The sequence below is a fragment of the Anser brachyrhynchus genome (genome assembly GCF_964034855.1).
Source record: "Anser brachyrhynchus genome assembly, chromosome: 5".
In the NCBI taxonomy this organism is placed as follows: Eukaryota; Metazoa; Chordata; class Aves; order Anseriformes; family Anatidae; genus Anser; species Anser brachyrhynchus.
Window position 1 is genome coordinate 38,382,041 of NC_137699.1, and position 23,271 is coordinate 38,405,311.

The 23,271-nt window shown below is 40.0% G+C and overlaps 1 protein-coding gene across 4 annotated transcripts in view; it reads left to right on the top strand.

Moving 5' to 3' along the window:
• Positions 1–23,271, top strand: part of MOB2 (MOB kinase activator 2) — a 112,523-nt gene that overhangs the window by 31,712 nt on the left and 57,540 nt on the right. Inside the window, exons 1-2 of one of the 4 annotated variants that reach the window (XM_080596116.1) lie at positions 15,800–15,836; positions 16,132–16,231. The exons of 2 other annotated variants lie outside the window; for them this stretch is intronic. In XM_080596116.1, the coding sequence (XP_080452242.1) occupies positions 15,815–15,836; positions 16,132–16,231 (122 nt within the window). In that variant the 5' untranslated portion in view covers positions 15,800–15,814. Of the gene's footprint in view, positions 1–4,315; positions 5,807–15,799; positions 15,837–16,131; positions 16,232–23,271 lie in introns of those variants that run through there. One more of the 4 variants, XM_080596119.1, reaches the window with a different exon arrangement.

A 23,271-nucleotide genomic window follows, 5' to 3' on the forward strand; every position in this document is an offset into this window, starting at 1 on the left:
AGCTCAGGATGGATGTGATGTGGTGTGCTAGAGAGAATCTCAGTTACTTACTATCCTTGAAACACCCAAGCTACTTTCATGGATCTGATTTCTACATTTTGGGTTGCACTTGTGCAATGCTGTGCTAGATCGGATTTCCTGAATAGTGATTGCATTTGTCTTGTACACTGTGGGTTTATAAACTGAGTTGATGAAATGTTAGTAAATGTCACTACCAAAAAAATTAGACAACTGTTAAAGTGTTAATTGTGTTTGTTCAATATTTGGTTTTACAATATCTTTGCAGTGGCTTTCATGGATATTTTTCTATTTATTCAACATAGTGTTATGAATTTCTTTGTGCACTTACAAGTTTGTCTGTGTGACTCTCCTTTAATAAAAGGCCTAGGACCTCGACAAACTTCACTGTAGGGCTGAAGGGTGATTTTGAGGCCAGTGCAAGACATTATTTAAGGTGCAAGGAGAAATGGAGACCATTTCTCTTCTGCTTCCGACCTCGGTGCTTTTGTGGGGGTGTGCTTTTGTAGCACGTACAGAGCAGGGGAAGTGCTTGCAGGTTTTGGAAAGTGCTCTTCTGTGTATGTGGATGAGAAGTACACTGTGCTGGTCAGTGAGAGCTTTGCAGAAACAGCAAAGCATGCCAGACATAATTAGCTTAGCCTCGCTGTCTGACATTGATTTTGTTGTTGTTGTTGTTGAGTGTTCATAATGGTCACTCAAATGAAATAATTGACAGAATCAAATATTCTGTTGTCATGGTAGGAAAAAAATGTGGGTGAAAATGGCTTGTTGCTGTAGGTGGTTTTTTCAGGGAAAATAGTACCTTCTGCAAATGGACTAGATTTTCCTGTAATTGTGTTAGGTGGATATCCCAGATTAAACCGGGCAAAGCAGGACAGTACAGGTTGCTGTCTTCCCAAAACCCAAGGGCTGTGTGTTTGCCTGCAGTAACAGCACTTTAACATCGCGTGACCCAAGATAACTGGGATGGGGTCCTCTGCTTTCACTGCAGACTGGCTGGATTAGGTCGTTCTCTGTTAAGGATGTAATGCTGACATTGCCAATTAGCTAGACATGAAAGATTTTATGATGAGATAATGATCTAGTATTTTAGATTATTGTAATAAAAAATATTAAAGTGGAGACTAAAGACAAGGATGGCAGTTGCACTGGAAATGCTCATCCAATATGAAGAAACATAAGCTGAAAACCAGCAGGAGAAGCTGAATTTGTGGAGTCCAACTGCTTTCCCGTGTGCAATCCTGCAGATAATGCAGGAGATAATTAATATAAATGCATGTTCAAAACAGTGCTTAAATTTCCAGGTGCATAGAAAGGCTGGACATTTTAACTTCTCTATATGCTTTGCAGGCCACATGTTTATTTTTTCCCTGTTGATGTCTTTCTCAACAGTGTAATGCAGAGAACCAAAACACAGATTTTTCTCTTAAGAGGCTCATTCAGGAGTTGACCCTTCCCCACAGACTATATCAGGTGGGACAACTAAGTTTGCTATTGGTTCTTCTTTGGATGGGTTTTGAGTTTTAGTTATTTTAGCTGTGAAGGTCTGGAAATTCAAAACTAGTCTGCCAGCTCAACTGCAAGTGTTATAATTCTTTGGTAGCATTGGGGGAAGACAATGTTCCAAAAAATGTTGGTCTTTTTAGGCTTCAGAAAACAATATCTCCATGGTCAGGTGGAGTGAATGTGCTAATTAGGAAGATAAATTCATATATCCCCAGTAAATTTTAAAATTTTCATCACTTTTATTGTAATTTCTATTTATTGCACCAATACCACTTTCCAAGAAAGTGGCTGAAATTATTTAGTACTTTCTGCAGAGTTTTTTTTCCTTATGAGGAACCTTATGCTAGTTGGATATTTTAAACTGTAGTGGTCAGATGTTCTCACAGTATTGCAAACAAGGGTTTGTTCTTTTTAACTGTTTAACCTCTTCTGCCAGAGTGGTGTTTGGTTCACATCTTCATCCTTTTTTTATAGCTGAGGGCTGCAGGCACAATAAGCGTAGCTGCACATTGCGTGAAGTCTCAGGCAGGGGCAGTCAGGATACTGGCAATAGAATAGTGAAGCATCTTTGGTTATTAAATAGAAAAAAAGTATGTAGGGAAATACATAGGAGAACTAGTCAGTGAGCCATGTAATCTGTCATTGCAGTCCACACTTCTAACTCCATTTTAAACATAGAGGAGAGGCTTACATGGATTAAAGGTCACGGTACGTATTGCTGTCAGAGTGCATCACTATGGCAAACTGATGCATTTTAGTCTGTGCCCTCGGTCGCTATAGGTTGTAATTTGTATGAAAGCTGGAGACAAATATATTTTTCTTTTTGTTATTGCAGGGTGAAACAAGTATGAGTTTTCTGTGGTTCCTAGCTTTCTGGCCAATTCTTGTAGTTTGAGTGAATTATCTGTCTGTTCTTGTAATAATACTGTTTGCATGTGGCGCTCTGTGCAGCCCAGCAGTCCGAGTTCAACCTTCTATTTATAAAGTTTTGCTCTTTAACTTTTCATGATGGAGAGGGCGTGCTCAAAAGTGGATTTAGAATATGCTTCTGTTCACAAACAGCTCTCTCCTGCGGGTTCCTCAGAAGGATCTTGGGAATTTAATGAATTCTTATTCCTTAGGATAGTAAATCTAATAGAACATTGGGAAGCTGTAGGTTTTAAAAATCACGCATCGGTTCCTGCTAGCCCTTTCACGCGATGGATGCTTTCCTTACGTGTGCAGACTAAGTGGTTCAGCAGGCATAATATCTCCCAGCTGAAGAAACTAAGCATCTGGCAGCTGAAGTAAGAGTGATAAAGCATGGTGAGGCTGCCAAGCAGAAAGATACCACTGTAGGGACAAAGCATGTGGCAGCACTCAGGCTTTTCAGATACATAATCTAGCTACGACGCTTCTGGTTTCTGAAAGGAAGAAATTGTTAAAACGTTCCTTACTCTACTCTTATCTCACCAATATGGACTTGCTAGGACTAGCTAGGTATGTTGGTGCTTCTACTGCTGCAGGAACAATTTGGCTGCATCTGTTTTTAAAAGTGCAATTTACATACCTCCATCCTTCCCTTGTAATAAATACTACAAAAGTTGCTTCTTTCTTTTTCAGCTTTTACACGTTCCTTCAATTTCATTGTGGTGAGACATACCTTTCCACGGATGACGTGGTCTGTCTAGTTTTGAGTGAAGTGATTTGTACTGCAAGTCAACTAAGGCAAAAAAAAAAAAAAAGAAAAAAAAATTTGTGTGCATATGAGCATAGCCGGAGGAAAGCAGGGGGCAAAAGGAGTTGATCCTTTAAAAACCAGTAGTTTGAGTAGCCTTTTTATTGGGTTCATATGGGGGTCAGAGAGAACAGTGACTTTGAAACCCATGGATTAGATGTCATTTTTGGACTGAAGCTTTGATTTCATGACAAAGAATTATCAAAGTGTGGTTTAAACAAGGGATTTTCACATTCTAAGGATGACTGATACTTTTACTTTGGCATGCCATTTTTTAAAGTCTTTACTCTGTCAGTGTTAAGACACAAAGAGGCTTTTGACCTCCATCCATACACAGTTTTTATATTGTCAATGATTTTGGTCCTGCTCTGTGAACTATAAAAGCTAAGACAAGCTTTTATACTTTGCAGTAAACTGTTTGAGGTGGGGTGTTTTGTGTGTGTGGTTTGCTTTGGCTTTGTTTTGAATAAAGACTTTGTAGTTTCATATTAAAAACTATAGTGTGGGAAGGTAAATTGCTTCACTTTATGTGCTAGGATATATTTAATCTCCAATTGCTTTTTTTTTAAAATTAATCATAAATTTCCAGCACTCTGTCACCCTCGCAATAAAGAAGTGTGTTCTCATATTCAGCTTGGAACACCCTGTGTTTCAGTTTGTGCCCCTTGCCTCTTGTCCTGTCACTGGGCAGGACAATGTAGTTACTGCTAATATTCAGTTACTAATTATGACATATTTAATAACTCAAACTATTAAATCAATATGGATGTATGTTCTTTAAGTGTCTTGGTTTTACTACACAAAAATCTCATGACACTGTCATGACTGTTGTATTGCAGAAGATAAAGGAAAGGTTTAAATTAGTTTTTCTGGGGTTATTTTTCTACACCTCAATTTAGTTTCCTTTATTTGCTCTTACACTGTTTGAAAACAGGAACTGCATGTGCAGTGCTTTAGTACAGCGTCTCTTTGATCTCTGGAGTCCATACGTGCTGACATGGTATTGTAGTATGTAAGCTTGTAAACCTATTTGTAGCCTTCATAGCCCTCATGGGGAGGAAGAAGCAGTGTAAAAAAAAAAAAAAAAAAAAGTGATAAAACAGAATGCTGAGTAATGTAAAGGCTTACAGAGAAGAAGAAAAAACAAGGTATGTACGTGAAACAAAACTAGAATGGTATGAAAGTTGCTATAGTTTTCACGTGCAGGGTCCTTTTTCAGCAGAGGGCAGTACTGGTTCAGTTTCTTTCCAAGTCAGGGAGATGCACAGTCATGGGGAAACACCGGCTTTTAGAAATAGCTGGATGTGGATGTTATAATTTAAGTTTGTTCCTAATAGGTGGCTGGAGAAGGCTTGGGAATAGCTTTTGGAGTACCTGTGTAAAACCAGGGTCAATGTAGTACCAGATTAAGCTCTGTTAATCATTTGTGTGTTCTTAACAGCAGGGTTGCTCCATTCTTTGGTCATTGACCCATCAGCCAGGTAACTGCAGCAGATCTGTCTGTGGCTGCCTGCTTTCCTGCTCACAGGCAGGTAAGTCCAGAGCCAGTGTATATGGTGAAAGCAAGACCTGCTCTGGACTGCTGCATGTGCTGTCTGCTGGTAGATACAGCCTGGCTGCTCTATGTCCACAGAGAGCTTTTTATTTTATTTGTAATCCTCCACTGCTTGTTTTCGTGCTGGAGTAGAATGTATTTAAGAGACTATGGTACTGCTTGGCTGATGACAAAGTAAGTGTCAAACGTTATTAATTGCAAGTCCTGTTTTTCCTCTGGAGCCCATTGGTATATCTATTATAAGCATCTTCCACAAGGTGGAGCTTTAAAGCTCTGCAGCTGGGAATTTTTCTCTTTGACTAATAAACAGCAGGATGAATGGAGTTTATGAAATCTTTTAGAGCAGGTATAAAGTGACCGTTTCATTTCTTTTCAAGAAAGTGGGTGGGTTTTAGAAAAACAAAACAAAAAGAGACTCAAAAGATATTTTGGGCTTGGTAACATGAGTCTCTGAAATTAATGTTATAAAAGAGGATAGGAAGGACTGGAAAAAATCGCTTCATTACTTATTTATTCTTTTGGAATTACTCTTTTCTTCCAAGCTGATTTGAGAAGTAGCAGAACTAGATAGAGAAAAGCACTAGCAAAAGACTTGCTAAATCTTCCTTTATTGGGAGGAGTGTTTTTCTTTTTTTTTTTTTTTAGACAGTCCTACCCTAAAAGAAGAGGAGGAAACTTTAGATAACAGCTATTCTGACAGATAAAAGAAAGGCAGAAAACAATTTCTTTCGGACAGCTGTCTTTTTGAGAATGAGCCGTGCGTGCATACACTTTCTCTGGAGGAGAACCTTTTTTGTTTCCCACGGTACTTGGTAGAAGTTGCATCTTGCTGAATTCTGGAGAAGTGCTACCAGCATTTCAGGCTGTACTTCAGTAATCAGCTATCTTGTGCATCCCGTATTTCTTTGAGTATCCTAACTGTGTTTTACTCTGCCATCTTGTTGGAAATCCCCCGCTGTTAATTTTGCTGGAATGGAATTCATCATCTGCTCATTGTGCTGCTGTTGGTAAGACAATTTTGTACATTAACTAGCGCAGGCATGTGTGAACATGAGGTGGTACTCTGTGCAGGCAAAAGCTGGAAGAGAACTTACTGGTGGCGAGGAAGAAGCACTGGATGGGTAGCAGCAGAGAGGGAGAAACTCAAGTCTTGTGTGTCTCCTGCCTGGCTTTTCTGTCTCAAGCTAACACTTGTTATTATCAGAAAAGGCTAATAATGTACCTCTGCCGTAACTATATGACACAAAACTTGAAGCAATTTACAGAGTACTCTACAAATACTCTTTCCCTGTTGACTTTATTCAGTAAATTCCTCTGTTACTCAATATGTTTGAACCAATTGATTAGTGTTTTCTGCAGGGTCTCTGCTGTCGCTTCATGCTTGATCTGAGGAGTTGCAGATGAAAGTTGAAAAACTTTTTCTCGAAGTAAATTATTTGTGTTGTTTCTTTATCCTTTGCAGGTGGCAAGCTAGTGGGCAAGAGATAAGAAATTGGTTATGACTTCATTTGGTGTTTCAGAGAGGCTGTCTAGGTTAACAAGTAGAACCCTGAAGAACTTGGAACAGGAACTGCACGTCAGAAATCCACTTTCTCCTTTTCTAAAATTGCTACCCCCTACTTGATGGCCCTTCCATCTCCAATTTTAAGCACAGGAAATAGCATATGGCAAATGCAATGAAAAGCAGGGGTTCTTATGCCTAATTACAGTGAGTTGAGAGGCTCTCCAGACAGACCGACTACTACTGATTTAGGCTTTGTCGAGGCCGATGGCTGGACCAGTTTGTAATGCTACTGTATCTGCTGCAGATCCAAGATAAGAACTCTTCTTTAAAATTCAGTTTCCTTCAGATGCTGTCTTTAGAACTATAATTTTTTTCTTTTAGTTCCGCCTCTTATTTCTTTGAAACATCCTTGTCATGCAAATTTGTTTAAATGCCAGTCCATTGCTAGCTGATGAGATGTATCTGTTGGTATGGAAGATGTGGTAGGCAATTTGGACAGTTTTATGAAGAGCTCTGCCCTGTAATATAATGTTAGGTTAGATTTCTGAACCACAACCTCAGAATAGAAATTTAGTGTGTGTAAAAAAAAAAAAAAAAAAAAGTAATATAAGCAGGGTGGTGGAGTGAGCTTGGAATTATGATTTTTTTGTTTTATGGGAAGTGTGGTTGTGTACAGGCAAGAATTTTTGCCCTTCCCTCCCACTGCTGCTGCCAACGTGGATGTCCAGTACTCTCAGAGTACTCCACCCCTCTTGATTTCTAGCACTAATGGCAAATTCCGTTCTTTTCTGAAAGCAATAGTAATGTCAATTACCTAAAAAATATTCCAGATACAACCTTTTGCATGATTCTTAAGTTTTGTAACAGTGAGTGGTTCTATCGCAGTCCGTTCCAAATTGCAATGGCTGTCTACAGAGTTGGATAAAGCATTACTCATTTTTCACACAGACTTACAGAAGCTGGGTGATTTTGGCAGGAAGCTTTGTGGTGACTGGAGATAATGAAGCTAAGGATACTGAAGGTATGTTTTCTAGGGATAAATATTTATTTTTTCTATTACTCAGGCCAGTGCACTATTGACAAAAATGCTTTCAGCAGACAGTTTGGAGGCATTCCTCTGTTGGTAATAGAATACAGTTGTCTTGGAGCAAAGACTTTCTTAACACTTCTTAGCCAAGCTTAATTTAAACAAACTTTGGTATGAAGATATCAAAATAGCAACCCTAAAACATGCTTCCACAGAGTGTGTGTAGAGAGGGGCTAAACATAGCATAACCAGCCTTTGGATTTGAATAGGCAGTTGGTGACTATTTAGCTGGATTTCTTTATTGTCCCTTTTCTTTGCAAGACACATATTCAGAACAGAAGGTGAAAGAACTGCTGCATAGTCACTTATTTAGCTTCAAATCAGTGTGAAAATCCCTCTGCAAATTACAAAGAGAGAAGGGTGACACAGTAAGTTTTTAGAATAATAGTGGAAGATGTGATTGGGAAGATAGATGCTGGCCATAATAAAGCCACCTGTGCCTTCAGCATCTGCTTTTTTCAAATATTCCAGTCTATAGCATTACTGCCCCATCGTCTGGATAATTATTGCCTTATTTCTCGTTTCACTGGTAGACCTAGATGCTTGTAAAACTGAGCAACTATGTAAATTTTACACTTCTGTTCCTGCTCTTGTGTGTTCTTGTCCTGGCCAGTGAAACAGCTGCTGTTAAAGCTGTACGTGTTGAACGCAAAGATAATTTGTTGAAGTGATGCAAGGAGAGTGGCCCTTACGTATGAAGTGGGAACACCCATTCATTGCTAGGCTGATCTTAGCCTTAAAACCAGAGCCGAATACAGGTATGTGGAAGTAATGCTTAAATTCCAGTGCAGCAAACTCTTGTCTCTGCTGCTACCGTGCCAAAAATAGTTGCTGCAAAATTATTGGTCTATTCACTCACTGCTAAGGCTATTACAGCCTAGCTGTAATTGCTTGACCCAGCATGTGCACTTCCCTCCCTACTTTAAAAGCTGCACCATGTAGAATTTAAAGATAAAACAGTTGTCACTTCCATTAATCATAATACGTTTTCATTCATATTTGTTCTTTCTCTCTGTTGATGTATCCTGATATATGATTAAGCGTCTTTTCAGGTATTACTGAAGTCTTTTTGCACCCACTTTCCCTCAGTCATTTTGCTTGGCCTTCTTTATGTACTTAACTGTATTTTTTTTTCAAGCTTTTTTTTCAAAGCATGTCTAACTGCAAAAGTTTTAAAACGATTATCATCTCTCTTTTACCATTCATCTCTTTTATAATCTTAGCAAGTTTTTCAAACACATCCTGGCTAGGGAGCCAACAAGTGAAAGGTCTCTATGAAAGCTCAGCAGCATGGGCATTATCAGATGGCATGGCTTTGGATCAGATGCCACACTTCTCATGCCGTACTTGCTGGATTTGTCAGTTTTCTTTCCGTGAACAACACTGGGAAGTCTCTAGCTTTCACCTAAGTGTCTGGGTAGCAAACTGTTGACTTAAGAGAGCCCAACTTTCCTGTGGTAAGGGGATGTCAAATCACAAAGGGATGGTTTACTCCATTTATGCTGTAGGACTCTGTAGTTGATGGACTTAATTTTCTGTGATTTTAGTACCTGGCTCACTCGGCCTATTTTTTATTAGATAGCTACTATTAACTAAGGTTTGGAAGTGGTCTGTAACTGATTTCAGTTTCAAATACCATAACTTCTGTATTGAATTTTCTGTTCCTGATATTAGGTAATGTTCTAATAGGAGATACCTATTGGTTCTGGATGTATAGTTAGACTGAGAAATCACTTCTGCTGATGCTACACCTCTTATAATCAGTTGAGAAACTTTAAAAGGGAGGAGATAAAACAGGAACTTAAAACCAGTTTATCAGCTACAGCTATTAGACAGTAAATGACTGTAAATCACACAGTAGACATTTCATAAGAGCAGATAAATCCCAATTAGACAATCCCAAATGTTTTTGGGAGGAGCTATGGGTGCTATCATGTAGTTAGTATATTACCCTAATCAGCAAATAGATCACACCCCTTAAATGAAGGAGTTATCTGAGAAGTGTTTGAGTTTGAACTATCTGAAATTAGTTAAGAGTCTTTTATGTGTCTCTCTGATATCTCTTTGTCAGAGAGGATTGAATGATAAAGATTGCTTTCTAACAATGTACAAATTTTAAGGAAGATAAAAAAGTGGTATACATGATTTTTAAAAAAAAAAAGGCCAGAGTTTCTAATAGCATTAATAGCATCTGTTTTTCAAGCTGTCCCAAGTGATAGATTTTCTTCAGCATACTCCTTGTATGATTTTTGGTCAAAATGAGTCTGAAGATATCCTCACTGTGTTATGATAAATGTAAATGATAAGAGATAGAAGGAGGTAGTGTTTTTTAGCCAAAATCTTGTTCCTTAGACTTGTCATTGATTTTTAAGAGGTAGTCAATGTCTGAAGAAAAACAAGTGTGATAGTGGCATTGCAGTACATAATATTGCCTCTAGATTGTATTGATTTTTTTCTGCAGGGGAAAACAGATGTTTTTGGTTTTGTTTTCTTTAACTTTCAAAGGACAAGGCCATGTTTTGCCTAATTTTCCTGTTGCTTCACAGTTTTCATCAATTTCTTTGAGATGCTGTATTTTTAAAGTTCTGTCTGAAACCGGGAAATTTTCTATGCTGGGGCAGTTCCTGTGATGTCTCCTTTCCTACTCCAACCTTAGGTGGGTTTTGTTCTGCAGCGTGTTCTTTCCCTTGCAGTTTTTTTCTTAAATTAATTTTTCTAGCCAAGAGCTACATCAGAGTCCTCTGATGACTCTAGTCTTTAAATAGGGAACTGGCTTTGCTTACTGCATTTGATTTTAGAATAGTTTATTTAAATGTATTCTAATCTATAGCATCCAGGTTTGTTTATTTGGGGTTTAAACCTTCTTAGATCTTGGAAGCATTGTTTCATTTGTATCTATAATAAGTCAGATAATGTCACGGCCTTTGATTTGTACAGAGTTAAAAGAATCCTGAGTAAATCTTACTAAAACTTTTTTTTCTTTTTGCAACCATTGTTCAGTGGAGCTTTTGCTGTACCTAAAGGATTTTTTTGGTGAGAATTTGGACACTTTCAAACAAGATTTATATAGAAGTCATTCTCTGAAGCTTGTATGTGAACGTATAGTGTCGGTCGTAACTGGAGGCATCTCTGTCAGTGGTAACGAGGTCCAGGACAGTCCATGGCAGGGGGATGATGATTTAGGCCTTGCTGAATCTGACTGCAAACTGCTGCGTTCCTATTCCATTTCAGAACACCTTCTGCAGATGACAGGGATCAAGAGGACAGAAACCTATCACCTACCTTTGTATTCTGCATCTGCTTGTCAGAATAGCGTCTGCTTTGTGTGTAGTAAAAGCAGAGACTCTGGTTGTCCATTATAGTGTTGTTTAAGGCCCCCTTCCATTGCCCTTTTATTGGCTTTCTGCAGCTTTGTAGGGAGTAGATTGTATAAAGCATGCCCCTGGAAAGCAGAGGCCGCTAAAAGGTTTAAGGCAAATTTGTTTGGGGACAAAGAGGGCATTGAGGAGAACTTGAGAGAGAGATTGAAGGGCTTCTGCAGCGCAACAGAGCCTTGTCTGTGCAAGACTCAGCCTGCCTCTAAGTTCCAGCAGGCTGCTGAGAAGCAGGCCAAGAAAAGACTCTCCAAGACCCCGTTCCCTTCATCTGAAGTCTGCCATCTGGACAGAGGATGGCTAGAGGGTTCCTGGAACATATAGAAAGGAATCTTGAGGGCTGAAAATAAATGCCAGTGGAGACAGGAAGCGTCTGAGACATAGGGTTGGAGGAGGGGAGCTGCTTAGCATGACTGCTCCATGGGTCACGGTGGTGGCGAGGAGGAGAGGGGTGAGTAAAGCCTCTGTGCGCAGGCCTTCCTCCGAGGCCTAAACCTGCCCTCCACTCACCGCTCTGTGTGAGGGCATTTTAGTTGTTTGCTGCAGAAGTTCATCCGAGTGATTTGGACTTTTCCCTTGTAGAAAGGGGTGCGTATGTTGGTAGCCCTTGGCACACCAGGCATTTTAAGATAGAAGGGTACCAGCTCTGAGACAAGTTTTCTCTCAGCGCTGCCATGCCTGAGTTGTCACAAGGCTGTGTGTGGTGGGGTTGAGGCAGGCGATGTTCTGAGCAGACTATGCTGCTCTTGGTAATTTCTCTCACCTGGAAAAGCTAATGATCAGGGGTATTTTATTCCTTTGATGTGCTTTAATAAGTGTTATAATACTGGAGAACAGTAGCCTTCCTTTGTGGGTTATGAAGATGGTACAGTCTTTGTACTCCTCTTGGAGCAGAAATGTCAGCTAATCACATCACCCATCTTTTCTTCCTATAAGAGCCTCTTATATGTCCAGAGAAACCTTACACTGAACTTCTTTTTTGCATCACCCGTTGTGCATTTTGAAGGATAACCAGCTGAATAATGAATGTTTTTGCTCTGTGGGCTGTCCTGTAAGTATTAAGTTGAAATAAGGTAAGTTCATTTCTCAAGCTATTTCAAAGAATGTGGTCATGAAACAGCTCCTATCCTACTAGTAGGCTTCTCAGTGCCTGCCATAAGCAATCCTACACAAGATTTCTGGGCTATTATCATCTAAGGAATGGAGGTAACTGGCTCTTAGAAGGCCAAGGCACTGATTCTTGAGAAAGTTAGACTGTAAAAAACAGAGCTCTTTTCCTTCACTTAATGCTTCTGACAGAAAAAAAAAAAAAGTGTTCTCAAATAGTTAGTGTATATCCCATGTGAAGTTGGTGGTACATTTCTTATTCCTGAGCTTGCAATTGGAGTGTGCATTAAGAGGCACCAACACTGGCCTACTTGAATTGAGCAGCAACAGAAAGTGGTTTTGGTGTGAGAAAAAACATTTCCAGAGCAACTATTTTATCAGGCACATTGTAGTCGCAGCCTTCTCAGTGAGATCACCAAGGATCGTTTATGGTTTGATTGTAACTAAATGTGGTAGTAAGGGCATGATATATAAGAGTAGAAGGCACGAGTTTGGAATGAGGATCCTTAAATGTCTTAGGATTGAACAGCAGTAAGCTGGATTTATAGATAACTTTTAGGGGAGTGTCTCATGTTTTTCTTTCTTCCAAGCTTCTTCCTGAATTTCATTAGTCCTTTATTAGAGCATTAGCTTGCCAGAAGAGAAATTTCACTAATTTGTTGGTGTTTAAATGAGTCATCACTGATTCTTTGCTGAAAGTCTTCATTTTTTGTATTGTGACCATTTTTTTGGCTGCTGTTGCTGTAAATTACCAGCATTTTAGATTGCTGTCACTTCTGCAGCAGTAAGTTCAGAAGTTCTGTAATCCCTCTTGGCTTGTGGTGTGTGTAATTGGAGCACAGTGCAGTGTGACAACAAGGACCAGGCAAATCTCTCTTTGCATATGAGGAAATAGCATGGAAGTAGTTTAGTATAATTTTGAGCTAGGCTTGGAAAATATCCTGTCTTAAGGAGCTTGTTGAATTCATGGCAGTTGTTTTCACTTTTCTGTCATGACAAAAAAAAAAATATGGAAAAGACCTTTTAAATTGAATGTCTTTGCACTGTCTACGGAAAGGGACAAACCAAAGCTTAAAGAGATTGTGACAATTGTTTCTATGACAATTGTTTCTAATACACTTAGCCAGTCTCTTTTCCTCTTTGAACATTTGCTGTTGTTTTTTCGTAGAGTTTGTGAAATTTGTCACAAATTTCTTGTGGCACAGAATTGTAGGATTTTAAAATAGCTGCAGGTGAAGGATGGAATTTTGTATTAAAATATTCATGTAGAAATACATGCATGTGCTCTCCTTGTGGCACATGGTTGCTTTGTGCTCACCCCTAGCACGAACCATCTTTGTCATGGACTCTGCGATAAGCAGGGTTGCTGCTCGGTAGCTACAGATAAGGGAAGCAATTCTTTTGTGTGGGATTGTGGTCGACGTGCATTGGGAGTAGAAAAGATGGCCTTTAAAGTAAGCTTGTGTCAAATGTGTGTGGGGGGGAAAACTTGCAATATGTAAACTTGAAGTAATCTTGGTCAATAAAGTAGTCAGAAATGGTGACCCATATTAACAAATGTCCAAGTGTTGCAGTGACATTCCCCAAATGCAGCTGTGAATATAAAATATCACCCTTTAGGAGACTGGGGAAGCTGAAAGAGAGAGATTGAAGGGATGGGGCAAGGACTCTGGCCCTGGCTTTGTGCTTGTATAATTGTTCATTGGGCATTTGCAGCTTCAGAGGTAGAGATAAGGCAACTTGCACATGATTATCCAAATTCTTTGGTATATAGTGCTGCATAACGGTGGTGTATGAGGAGGGTAAGTGCTGTCACCCTGTAACAAAGCTTTGTAAGAACTCCAACTCCTTACCTCTGGTATAGGATGAAAACTGGCTAGTGCTCTGGTAATGATTCACAAATAGCTGAAAATACTCAGTTTTTCAACACAGAAGTTTTTTGTCATTTAAATTTGAAATGAGTATGTTTATGAAGGTCAATAGCAAATGTGCAATAATATCCCTCTCTAGCTTCCACTGCTCAGAGCTGAGCTTTATCGTACATTATGGCAATGTGTTGAGGTTTTTTGATTCTAAAACAAGCAGATAATTCAATGCTGTACTAGGATGTGGGGAGCCCAGTGGTATTTATCAACAGAGTATAATTTTTCCATTGAACTAGTTGTCAGAAGGAAAAGAAATGAAACAGGAATGATCTTCTGAATGACAATCTAGATGAAGTTTTAAAATAAGAAACGGGGTTTGGGGCTGTTGGTGTGCAAGGTGATTTGTAAATAGTGTGTGGGGTTAAAGCACGATGCTCATAGGTGCTATCAGTACAAACGTGAGTAGCCTTGCTGGGAATGCAGTGGTCACTGCTATGGTGACTCTTTGGGGTCTGAATTGAATCAGAAGTAGAGGGCTGTGCTGAGCTTTTTCAGGATTTTTCTTAAGACGTTTGGAGTAGCTGGAAAAAAAGATGAGGATCTGTACGTGCTCTGTTGGAGACGGACAGATTTCCACTTAGAGCATTCCTCCTTTCATCACCTGGAGCTGAACCCAGCAGTCCTCTTTGCCTAGCTTGCTTGTCGAGGCTAGCAGAGCAAATGCCATGGCAGAGATGCTGGCATTTCACACTGAAACAGCGTAGTAGCAGTGCCAGCTCAGGTGGCAGGGGTCCATCATAGATCACTAAATTGTATGTGCTCCCAGGATTTGTGGACATTAGGGTTTCGCAACACAGAAGTTACTTTTCAATGTTACTCACAGGAAACATACCAAATCTCTCTTTTGGAGGGAAGAAAATGGTATGATAATGTAGCACGGAAAAACTGGCTCACAATCTGTATGTTCAGCAAGGCTGACTTAAAGGCTGCGGTCTAACTGTTGCGTTTTGGAACTTGAGCTGCTTGATGGTGCATGCTCAAAATATCTTTAACGTACATCTTTTTGGAGGTGTAACGTGGCTGAAAATGCAGGGAAAAGTCTTAGTTATTACACTGGTGATACCCCTTAAAAGTTGTTCTGACTACTACAGTAAACATACTGTTTAAGGTTTTGTGAATTGAATTAGAAGAGAATTAGGACAGCTTCTGTGTGTATTTTTTTTGCTTTTGCTTCTAGACATGACAGGTATAGCTGGTGATTATGCTTTTACTTATTTTTAAATGATGTGAATGCCAAGATCCAGCCATATACATTCTGTTAATTGGTCTTTTACTTTTTTTTTGAAGGTAAAGAGAGGAGATGTAGTCACAGTATATGTAAATGCTGATATTTCTTGGTGGAGAAGCTTGTTCTGTCTCCTTAAACATCTGACAGAAGTTAAGTATCAGCTGGGCAAGGGCAGTGTGGAAACGCTGCGTTAGGAGCTGCTCAGGCTTCTGCCCAACTAAACTCTTATTCAGCAAGACACTGTGCTATGTGGCCTCAAGCAATTTAATCCATTTTTATCCCTTTTCACTTTCTAAAATTGGAGAATATTCCACATTGCAGAGATGTAAATGGCTTTGCTAATGATGAGATAATTGACCTTTGAAAATCGTTTGCTAATTAGTGTAGCTTTTTATTGTATCCTGTTCACAGCAGTATAGGCAAGGCTGTGCTTATTACTGTAGTTTAATAACTTTAATTACAAAACAATAAACTAAAAAAAAGAGCCTAATAAATAATAGCATATAGATAATATAATAATAGATATTCCAGAATAGCATATAAGGATAATTTTTTCCCTCTTACCTTCTCTCAATTTGCTGGCCAGGCTTCCTTTTGCCCTTTTTTGACCATATCAAGAAATTCTGTTTAGAGTAGGTTTAATGACTGGCTTTTGAATTCATTCTTCTGCTAAACTATGAATGCAAACTAATAGCTCTGTTCCTGTGACCCTAACAGTGCGCTTTATAAAGCCAAGATCTAGGTTAAATCTCCAGTGTGCAAGCTGAAATCCTTATAAAAGGGCACGTGCATGGCAGGAACTGCTCACCCAGGTACTGGTCCTCATCTTCAAAGTATGTGCCTAGTCAGGTCTGTGTTTCACCCGCAGTCGTTAATGAAGCTGTGTTATAGTTGTGTTTCAGTTCCTCCATGTTTTTTTTTTTTTGTTTGTTTGTTTGTTTTTTGCCAGTTCTCTCATCTAACCTGGGTCTTTGCAGGAAGCTCAGCCACTCTTAAGTTGCTGACGGCTGTTGTCCTTCTGGGCAGTGGTGCAGTAAAAGGATAAAAATTCTGGTGATAGTTTAGAATTTCTGCTTTTCCCATTAGAGTTGCTTTATCTTTTGCCAGGAAGAAGATATTTTATTCGCCAAAGAGGATTACTTTGCTTTGTTCTCCCAGATCAACTGTTGGCTACTGAAGTAGTGTGCTGTCATATCTTCAAAGACACGTAAGGTCTAGATTCTGAGACATGTGTGTAAGGATGTGATGCTGTGTTACTCAAGACTGAGGGATTGCTTTGTGTTACAGGTTTTCCTGCTGCATAAAATAGGTGGGTTACTTCTCAGGGGAAGTCTATAAAATCAGAAATGTGACCAGGCAGCAGCTGTGCAGTTTTGATGGAATTTAATGGTGACAGTAATTCTTATATTTTACCATTCTCATGTCTCAAAATAAAAAGCAAGAATCTAGTGATAAGGCTATGAATTTGTGTCCCCAACTGAGTTCCTTGGTCAATGAAATCTTTAAAGAAAGTACATGCCTGTGCACAGATGACAGAAGGGCGGCTGTTCAGAACTGACGTGTAGCTTCTGCCATGTACGAGGTGTTTTGAAAGGCACCAGGCCTAAGCAGTGAGGTTTGAATCGGGAGCCGGGGTCTTCTGAATTATGTTATTCTTTCATTTGGTGCTTGGCTGTCCATGAATCGCTTCAACTAGTAAAACTTTGTGTCTTTTCAGTTCCTGGCTGTCAGAGTGGTTCCCAAAGCATAGTTGTTGCTGTTTTACATGTTGGGAATCTGCAATGCCAAAGCTGAAGACTGTCTTTCACTGAAATCTTCTGTAAAATGTCGTTCCCCTGGAATCTGACCTCGTGTGGAAGATGAGGCAGCTTTGACCTGATTTAGATGCAGGCAGACTCTTAATTCGTGGTCTTGACCTGTATGTTGGGGAGCATAGCATTTAAAGCTCCCAGGCCTCTGAAGCTGAAACTCCAGTATTGTATCCTGGTCTTACTAGTTTTATTTCACATTCACTGCTGTGCCTTAGCTAATACGATGAAAATGCACAGTACAGATAGTACCCTGTATGTCCCTGTATGTCTTGTCCTTGGTAATGTAGAAGGACAGAAACAGCAGTGAGATTTTCATTCCCTTTCCAAACTGTTTCCTTTTATTTGCTCCACTTTTTAGCTGTTTCCTCCTGTTTTTGTCCGATCTTATGGCTGTAACAATCACTGAGGGGACCCAGGTAACAGGGATTGAACACTTTTTTCCAACGTGCTGTGTAGATCTTAGTTAATGCTCACCTCATAGAATCATAGAATATCCCGAGTTGGAAGGGACACATAAGGATCATCAAGTCCAACTCCTGGCACCACACAGGTCTGCCCAAAAGTTTAGACCATGTGACTGAGTGCACAGTCCAATCTCTTCTTAAATTCAGACAGGCTTGGTGCAGTGACTACTTCACTGGGGAGCCTGTTCCAGTGTGCGACCACCCTCTCGGTGAAGAAACCTCTTCCTGATGTCCAGCCTAAACTTCCCCTGCCTCAGCTTCACACCGTTCCCACGGATCCTGTCACTGGTGATAACAGAGAATAGGTCAGTGCCTGCCTGTCCACTCCCTCTCGCGAGGAAGTTGTAGACTGCGATGAGGTCCCCCCTCAGCCTCCTCTTCTCCAGGCTGAACAGGCCCAATGACCTCAGCCGCTCCTCATACGTCTTACCCTCTAGGCCCTTCACCACCTTCGTCGCCCAGATATCCTCAACTATGAGGTACAGACTGTCTTGAGTGAAGTAGTCTTTCCTTTCCCTGACGGATGGATGACTAAGGTTATGCGTATGTCTACAAGGACTCTTTTTGTTGAACATTTAGGATCTTGTGAAAGTATGAATAATAGCAGCTGAAGTCCATTTTGGCTAGGACTTTGCTAGAATTGCCTAAAAAGCCAGTGTTTAAGTGATTTATGTTGCTGACTTCACCATTGACATGCGGGTTATTTTTTCACTGTGCATGTAATTTCTGAGAGGCCATTTCAGTACGTGCATTAATTTAGAAGTACAGAAGAATCTGAACACAAAGCTGCTTCTATTTGTTCTGAGGTGGTCGATTAATTCTCTTCTCTCTGAAAGTATGTCATCTAAAGCGTGTCTGATAAGTGACTCTGGTAATGCAGGATGATGTTTTTATGATCAGAATTTATTCTGCAATGCTTGGTTTTCCACTTCTCTTTTCTTTCCATACCAGTCAGTAACTGAAGGATTAGATTAAAGCTTCTGGTCATAGTTGTCTCCTGTGCTATGTGTTTGGCTTTACAGTTTTTGTGGTTTATCTTTGGTTCCCTGTTTTGGGGGAGCACATAACTCACATTTGGCCAAGGCTGAGTATATCGCATGGTTTCAGAGGCATTCATTTGTTTAGGTTTGTGCTTGATAACCTGTTTTTCCTGAGAAAGACACAAATTCTAATCTCTGTGAGTTCTAAAGTAATGCTTTCGGTGTTTTCAGGTTTAAATGAGTTTACTGCAAGTTTGTGAGTAAGCACAAACTCAGAGCTAGACTGTTGGATTCACTTAAATAATAGCTAAATCTGAAATGTCAGTGGTGACAATGTGATTAACATTCTGCTGGTGCTGGTAGAAGCAACTTCCCTGCAGGAACCTACCTCCAGCACACAATTTAGAACAGGTATGGCCATTGTCTTTGGTATTTGATGCAGCTCAAATGCCATTCTAGATCCCGTTAGTCCACGAAGCAGCAAGGACAGTAATAAAAGAGATGAATGACTCTTTGAGGACACTGGGGAGGATGTGCAAAGCAAGTTCATAATCAAATTTAAAATGAGATTCGGAGAGAAAGGGCCTGATAATTTTGATTTGTTTCAAATAAACATTTCAGTGTCTGAGCATACAACTGTGTACATACCTGTTGTATTCACTAATCCATGTATGGCATGCGGTGTCTCTAATAAATTTTGTCCCTGTTATTTGATTGTAGTTCCTGATAACTCTTACTTATAATTGTTCTATATTCGATGAAAATTACAGCCCTTTCGTAATATTTAAAGAATTTTACTTCCTTTCCTTTGTTAAAGGATCTATGTACTAATAGTGTTACTTGTGAAATAGCAGCCGTTTGTATTGGAATTTGGGTAGTTTCCTTATTAACAAAAACAATCCAGTGTTAAACTTCTTTTAATAGAAAAATTGCTTGCAGAGTTTAGCACCTTAGTGTGAGACCACTTAGCTAAATTAAAGAGAAAAAGAAAAGGAAAGAGGTGAGGAATGCAGTAGAAAACTTACTATTTTTCTTTCTGCTTGTTTTATAGGCTTCAGGGATTCGTACGTGTCTGATCTGGTGTAGTTAATTTTAGCTAAAGCCTCTTTCTCAGAAATTTCTCTCCTGTTCTCCCTCTGTGGTGCTTCCAGACTTCTCCTGGATTGTATCATTAGCTAAATTTTGCAGCAGAGGCTTTTATACCGGCTGGGACTTCTTGGGTGGGGCGTTTGGTAAGTCACACAGTTGTTTCCTGTTCTTGGGCTGAAGGGGCAGTGCCTGCTCTAAATTACCTGCTCACGGCTTTTGCCAAGAACATCAATCTTCTCGTGCTATTTATTTTGCTCCATGAGCCTTCCTTTGAGATGGACGAGGTCTGTGGACTGATCTGAATGGGGGTCTTCATGCTCTCAAGCCATTTGCCACAGTTGTATAAATGGCTCTTGTCCCTGTGGCTGGTCTTCATGCCCATCTGCACAAAGCAGGGCAACTTTCACTCAAAAATTCATTTGGCCACGGTATTTTATGATAACCCTGTGCAAGGACCTCTCATTAACACAAACTTATTATTAAATTCTATCAAGCTGCATCCGTTTTTAAAAACCAGGTATCATTTAAAAGGTTAAAAACAACGCAATTAAGCACCGTGCAGTCTGATACCAAACTTGCATTTCATTAACTCTTCTGGACAGCCCTTCCAAAGAGCGCTGTGTCAATGTTCATTTGCTCTAAACCTGCCTCCAGGAAACTGCCCAAAAGGGGGATCAAAGCAGGCGGCGTGCCAAAGGTTTGTGTTTCAGACAGTTTGGCACACGCTGAAAGCTTGTTCTTTCCTGTATTAAGCCATGGGCAGATGTCCATTAAGAATGATTAGGCAAAATTTATATAAAAGCCTTGTAAAATGTCTTTTTTTTATCCTCTTACTTGAGAGGTTTTGTGTGGGCGTGTATTTTTTCTAAATTTATAAACCCTGGCTTTTGCCCTCGTCCGGTAGAGACTGCTCACCCACCCTTTTCCGTTTCCAGGCGGATTGCTTTTCTGTTATTTCAGTTCTGTAACTTTCTCCAACACTGTCCTGTTTGGCATATTATGAAGGGCTTGCAATAACCCTTTCAGTGCCACTGTCATCTTTGTCTTAATTCGGGACTGGCTGTTGTATTCACTAAAAATACAAATCTCTTCTTCGAAGTAAATTGAAGACTCCTCCTGTTATGGCTTTCTGTTTGCATGCAGGGAACGTGATGTGGCTTTCATTTGTTTATTGACCATTGTAATAGCCTCACACTGGGCTTATTCTTCAATACTAAACCAAAACCCCCACTGAAATCAGATTTCTTAACAGCTTTGGCAAAGGAGTACCTTCAGCTCTGAAGCTGAGGCAGCGCTATCTGCATGTGCAGGATGAGTTAGCAGAATTTGGGAAAAATGTTTCCAGCTATGTCTTAGAGTAAACTTCCCTGTTCTTCTTCTCTTAGTAAAGGTTGCTTACTTCTTCATTCCCTATCTAACAGCAATTGATGTTTGCTTGCTTCTCTAATAATAGTGTTTAAATTAAGCCTGAATTAGCTCAGTAGTGAAGTACAAGTGAAATGAGCCTAACTGACCCGCTGTTTGGTGCCCCGTATGATACATGAACTAATACAAAGTGTTGCAAGTGTACAGTCAGACCAGAAATGTAGACTCAAACCTGCTTCTTCTAACAATTCAGCGTTTTACCGTTTCTCTCACGAATTGATTTGGCCAGCCCTTAGGTGCAAATTGCGATGCAGGACAGCAGGAGATAAAGACGAAATATTAGGTTGGTAGGTCTTTTCCAGATGGGGTAAGTTATTCTCTTTAATAGTGGGCTGTATGCCAAATTCAAATAGAATTCCTCAAAAACATTGGGTGGGATGGGTCAAGGATACATGTATAAAATAACACTCCATGCTGTGCAAGTAACTTTAACACACATGAAAAAGCCATGACCCTGGAAAACAGGGTACATATGGGCACACTGTCTCCTCTCTTTCCTGACCAGATGTGGATAACTGAGGTTGCTACTGAGTGTTTCTTTTTTAGATGTAGAAAGATGTTTCATTCATATGCAGAACGTCTCCCAGATGAATAATTAAGCTCTGAGTGTACCGTAATCCTTTCCAAGTAGTAGCGGGCTAGCTATTCTCTTCTGTACCCAGCTTTTTATTTGACATGTACATTTCCTTATTAAATGGAGAATTTTTTCATAGTAATTGAAACAGAGGCCTTTCAATGCTGTTTGCAAAGTAGCAAGTGGCTGGGAGACGGCTGAACATGGTAGATCATCCATACTAATTTCTCTTATCTAAAGAACTGTATTTGAGCTAACTTCTAGAACAACTGGGCCAAATGGTCCAGTTGAAATTCCCCACAGAAGCAGAGCAGTAATGGGATGAATGTTTAGCCTGGGAGCAAATAATCCATGATAAGATTGATAGATGCTGCTTGGAGAAAGGAATAAAAAAGAAGTGGACTGTTAAGAATGTTTTATTTGTCAGAAGGGACCTTGAGGAGATGTGAAGATACTTTCCCTCCTCCCATATGTTTTTGCAGCAGTAATGGTGATTCAGCTTGTGTGTGTTTTCTGGAATGTGTACGTGTAGAGAGAGGGGAGAAAAGTATTACTTTAGGTGCAGCTAATTGAAAATACTGTAGGAGATAATGTGTGTAGCGTATTGCTTCACCATAGAGTGGCCAACTTCAGCAAGTTTATTGTCCTGATTTTTTATGGTGACCAAAAATAAGTTTTTTCATCTTTGTTAACCAACTGCATTTCTCCAGAAGACCTCTCTGAAGCAGGAATTCATTGTTTCTGAAGCCGTTCTGTTGGCAAGTAGACTTTTGCTGTGTTTCTGTGGTAAGTGCTTTTGTCCATGATAGCATTTTGGGATCCCAGCATCAGTGTGGCTGGCTCAGGCTCTGATTGGAGGGTTTATATTTAGTTGCTGGTTTCTTATAATAGTTTTCAGATGGAGATGTTAAAGAACACATACCCTTGTGCTGCTGTAATCCTTGAAAGAGCATGGGGGAGTGAAAAAGGAAAAAGCATTGATGTGTTTGGGCAGAAGCAGACTTTGGAAAAAACAGCAGCTACTTGCAGCAACAGAACACTGAAATTTATTTTTAAGAAATCGGGTAGCCAGTAAAAACAACATGCTCATAAAATCAGCGGGTAAATCATTTGCATTGTGCATCCAGACAGGGGCTTAAAAGGCAATAACACTGGGGAAAGGTCCCTTTTTAATTACAAAAGTTGTGATATTCCAGTTTACAAGTAGCACTCAATTGCTATTACTTAATAGTCATCGGATACCCCCTTCTGTTAACTCCTGTGTTCTGTATTGCTAGAGCACTTCCAATGCAAATTAGCATGCATCCAAAAACCAGTGGCATATAACTTTTAATTGTACTGTCAGATGCACCTTCTGAGCAGGGCATGATCTTTTCCATCAAAACCTGAAGACCCTATTCTGAGCCTGGGTTTAAAAGCCCCTCTCCAAAGGGCTTCCCCAGGAATCTTTGCTTCCAAAAAGAAAACTGAAGTTTTGGGTTGACTTTTAGAATTTATAAAAGATTTTAACATAATTATTTTGACTTTTTAACTTTAACTATTTTTTCTTGTCCAAATTATTAATGAAGTAAATCATCCTAGTTCTCTTTGATATGCTTCCCAGAACATGTCTCCGCTTCATCCAGCACCGGTAGGTAGGTAGCTGCCTGCAGGCGTCGAACTTCTTGGTCCTCTGCAGCCACGCTGCATCTTCGCTCCCTGGTGAGGGACAGCAGGGCCTGGCCACCATGACGTGAGGAATCAGGTCTTGGTTCCAGCCGAGACAAGGGTAGGAGCTCTGCAAAGCTGCTGGTTGGGAAGGATGTGAAGTGGAACGCTTTCCCATGATGTATGGTAAAAGCAGAGTGCTGCTACTGCTGTGGTGGTAATGCATTGCACGTCTTGGCAGTCCTGGACAGTATAAT